Genomic DNA, 3,811 nt, shown 5'->3' with positions numbered 1-3,811 from the left:
CATTTTCTCGACTCTCATAATCTCTATGCAATTAATTTAATCAACAAATTTCTATTTATGTTACAAAAGAGTTTAAGTCCACCAGGAAAACAGTGAAATTCGACAAAAGTTACCTTATAGCTGTTCAAGCAGAGCGTGTATCCGTACTGGGATTCAGTACATCTGTAACTCTTGCATAAACATTTCCAGACTCCCAGGGACTCTGCTGTTGTTACTTGCATTTCATTTATTTTATATGACTCTAAGCCAAATGCAATGACCCACACATTAAATACACATTTAGAATAAAACTGCAAAATCTGATGGCTTTATCAGTGTATGAACTGAAATAAAATATTTACATGGAATGTTGAGCTCCATTTACAGAGACAGTGTTTCAAATTACAGACTTAGTAAACTCCTCAGTAAATGATCACATTGACAAGAAATTTAAAAACTTAACATCCCTTTTCAACCCTTTCATATATATATATATATATATAAAGTTTCACTAAATTCTTTTTTCTTTAAACAAGACAGCTCTATTCTCTCTACAGATTAACATGAAATCACGGTTTCCTGCTTGAATGCCACAGATGGGATGATCTGAAGTCAGCAAGTTCCTATACACATTTGGGACTTACAAGACACATTCACAACACAACACAGAGGTGTTACTTGGTCTTTACAGATGTACTCATTTCCTGCATATCAGTAGTAAATAAAGAAAAGTAACAAATTATCTATATTAAAAATACATAATCTATTATACATTTGCTTACACCGCCACATGACGTTTTAAAATGAGGTTTCCAACTGTGTCTGACCAGTGACAAGAATACTTTTTACAGTGAAGTTTACAACATTATTTTTGGGTGGAGACAAAATATCTGCCATACTACTACAAAGTATCTCTACATGCTAAACAATAAAAAGAACTAATCTCTTGCAATTGCTTTCCAGATCTCCAAAGTTTCCTTGATAATTTCTTGAAAATTTCTGATGGGAAAACTGTTCTAAGGGATGCCAAAAATGTTGAAATCTATTTAAAGGGAAAAAAAAAGTTACTTGCTATTCTGCTGCTATTCATATCACTTTGCCACTGATTTTACAGACGATTAATCCCAAAGTCTTTGAAGTTATGTACACAGTAACACACTTTTTTCATTATTTAAATAAATATTCCCGTGTGTTTTCTTTGTGCCACAAAGCATGCATGAAAATATTTTCAATCCATTCATGCTCATGGCAGAGTATTTAACAATTAAGCCACTGAATAAATCTTTCTTTCCATGTCTGTGTAAGTGCAAAGGAATACTAAAATCACTCTGTACATTTAAGACAAAGCTCACATTTAGAAAAGTAAAAACACTTATCTTGATATGTAATTAAAACTACGATGTCTTCCTCATAAAAATGTTGGTCACTTTTGCCTGTTTCAATTCTCTCAAGCACTTAAGGGGTAGTAACTTCCAAGTGCTGATGTGCATGTGTATGGGAGCAGTTACACTTAAAACCCCCAAAGTGCTGCTCCCCAGTATTAATTAGTATCTTCTGCACTCTCTGCTAAGAAAGCTTACCTTGGAAATACACAGATGACGATAGAGGTGTTTGGCAGTTTTGTTACATTAGTACTCGCTCACTTTATGGAGCACAGTAAGACTTTGGTTTAATATGACTGCTCTGCCCCAAAAGTGTGGGCAGGAGGATTGAAGACACAGGAAAACAAGACCAGTTTTAAGTGCACGAAGAGTGTCCCTGCTGTGCAGGTAGAGTTAGAAAGCCCTCCCTCCTACTGAGAAAACGACTGCTGAGTAATGCCTAACCATGCCCCACATTTAGATGCTGAGACAACAGCAGATGTTTTGTCCCTTCTCAGAGTTATGAATGGAGCCAGCTGACAGGAACCCAGAAGGTCTCGGTCTCCAGCCTGTCAAATGTTGTTTTAAGCTCACGGTAAGCTGTAGCGAGGTCATCGTTGACTATCACCTTATCGAAAAGGTGCCCATACTGGCTTTCCATCACATGGGCAGATTTTATCATTTCTTGAAAATCTTCTTCCTAGTAAGACAAGTGCAAGGCATAGTCAGTCCACAGCAACATCACATAAACTCATTCTACGGTCAATGCAAAGTTATTTGCTTTTTTCTCATCTCACCAGGAGACGGAAGTTACTTTTAATAAGAAAAAAAAACCCAGAAATTACTGTTGCAAGTGATCTCAGAGTGCATTCTCACAAGTAGACTTTGCTCAACAGACAACTCTTTCATCCCTCCCCTTGAAGCCACACAATCAGGCACTGCATGGTAATTACATGGACTTTTTCTTTTAGCAGTACCAGCATAAAATGTTTCTAGCTGTTTACTTTGATGACACATTTAAAGCTTTGTTACTAAAGTCCCAGCTTGCTATTAGCATGCGATATATTACAAAGCAGTATTTATTCTTTTAAGAGCTTGGTAGGAGCTGTCTTCCTGTGCCTGGCTTGACCTGGCTCAGTGGATTTCTCTTCATGTTTGGAGGGAAACAAATCTTAGGAATTTGTTTACAAAACTCTTGAGACATTAAACCTGTTCTAACTAAGCAATGTCCTGAAGTTTGCACTTCAGAACGAACTCCTCTTATATTTTAACCATAGAGCATATTCTTATAGCACATTATTTCCAGATTATTTAAAATGCATATTCTACACAGATGCAGTCTGTGAATACATCGTGACTCAGTTTGAAACAAAATCTAAAAAACTCTAAATAACATCTGAATGAGGGAAAATGCCACACATTGTAAATGTAGATAAAAAGTCTAATGATGATCAGCTTTGCTTTAGCTTCAATTAAAATATGATTTCATTGTATTTCAAGGAAGTAAATAAGTTCCTGTTGGGTAATCTAGTATTTTTTTCTGATTTATGACAAACATTTTAATTTTTTTTTCTCTTATCCACAAATATGGGCTTTTTATTACAGTAGCATTTACTTTTTAAATTGATGCTTTACATTTGAGCTTTTCTCTAAATTTAAACTAAATAGTACACTTAGTAAAACAAGGAAGTTCTTACATTTGAATAGAAACATCTAAGCCCACATGCAAATTTTAAAGGAAATCCACTGTATGATTTCTCACAAAAATATAGTTGCGTTGCGGGCGTTCTTCAATGACATAAGATCAGAGGACCACGAAAATGTAAATACCCACGAGCATATCAAACAACGAAAAAAACACAGTAAATCTGTGATGTGAGAGAGGCGGGGAAACAAGATACTATGCATAAGCTCTGAGAAGTAGGGTCGATGAGATCAGGGATCACCTTTACTTTCAAGGTAAACCACTACAACAAAACTCTGACCAAGTTCTCAAGTTTTACCACGTCTGAACAGACTTACTGTAAAGGGTTTTGCAGTTCCTCTATCATCTTTACTTGAAATAATCTTGGCATTTTTTCTGGTCTCTCTCAAACGGTCAAGTGATGGAGGCTTTATAAATATAACAAATGGTTTAAATTCATATGTCCGTAAGTGTTTCACTGTCTGGGAACAGGAAAGGTTTTAATTAATTAGTTTGTTTTGCACAATGGAATTTACCGAAATAAAAGAAACTCTTCACTAACCAAAATAAACCCACACAGCACTTCTAGGCAGCTATTTTTCATTCACTGCCATCCCACTCTGGTGACTGGCACTGATTCACGTAAGGAGAATTTTCACATGAATGGAAAGAAAACTCCACTTCCACTGGGGCTGCTGGAGAACCCCATGAGTCCAGCAAAGGCTGGGCTGCGCACAGCAGTGCCACCAGCAGTAGGGGGATGGAGGGGAGGAAAAGTTCCACACAT

At 36.4% G+C, this 3,811-nt stretch overlaps 1 protein-coding gene across 1 annotated transcript in view; it reads right to left on the bottom strand.

Annotated features, from left to right (window-relative positions):
- Positions 1-1,860: 1,860 nt before the first annotated feature.
- MPP7 (membrane protein, palmitoylated 7 (MAGUK p55 subfamily member 7)) overlaps positions 1,861-3,811 on the bottom strand; it is a 68,342-nt gene continuing 66,391 nt past the window's right edge. Inside the window, exons 14-15 of the mRNA XM_010190433.1 lie at positions 3,363-3,506; positions 1,861-2,040 (exon numbers count right to left, since the gene is read on the bottom strand). Of these exons, the coding sequence (XP_010188735.1) occupies positions 1,861-2,040; positions 3,363-3,506 (324 nt within the window). The remainder of the gene's footprint in view (positions 2,041-3,362; positions 3,507-3,811) is intronic.

This window comes from Mesitornis unicolor, unplaced genomic scaffold, assembly GCF_000695765.1.
Source record: "Mesitornis unicolor isolate BGI_N332 unplaced genomic scaffold, ASM69576v1 scaffold10708, whole genome shotgun sequence".
NCBI classification, from domain to species: domain Eukaryota; kingdom Metazoa; phylum Chordata; class Aves; order Mesitornithiformes; family Mesitornithidae; genus Mesitornis; species Mesitornis unicolor.
This window is presented reverse-complemented; position numbering and strand designations above follow the sequence as displayed.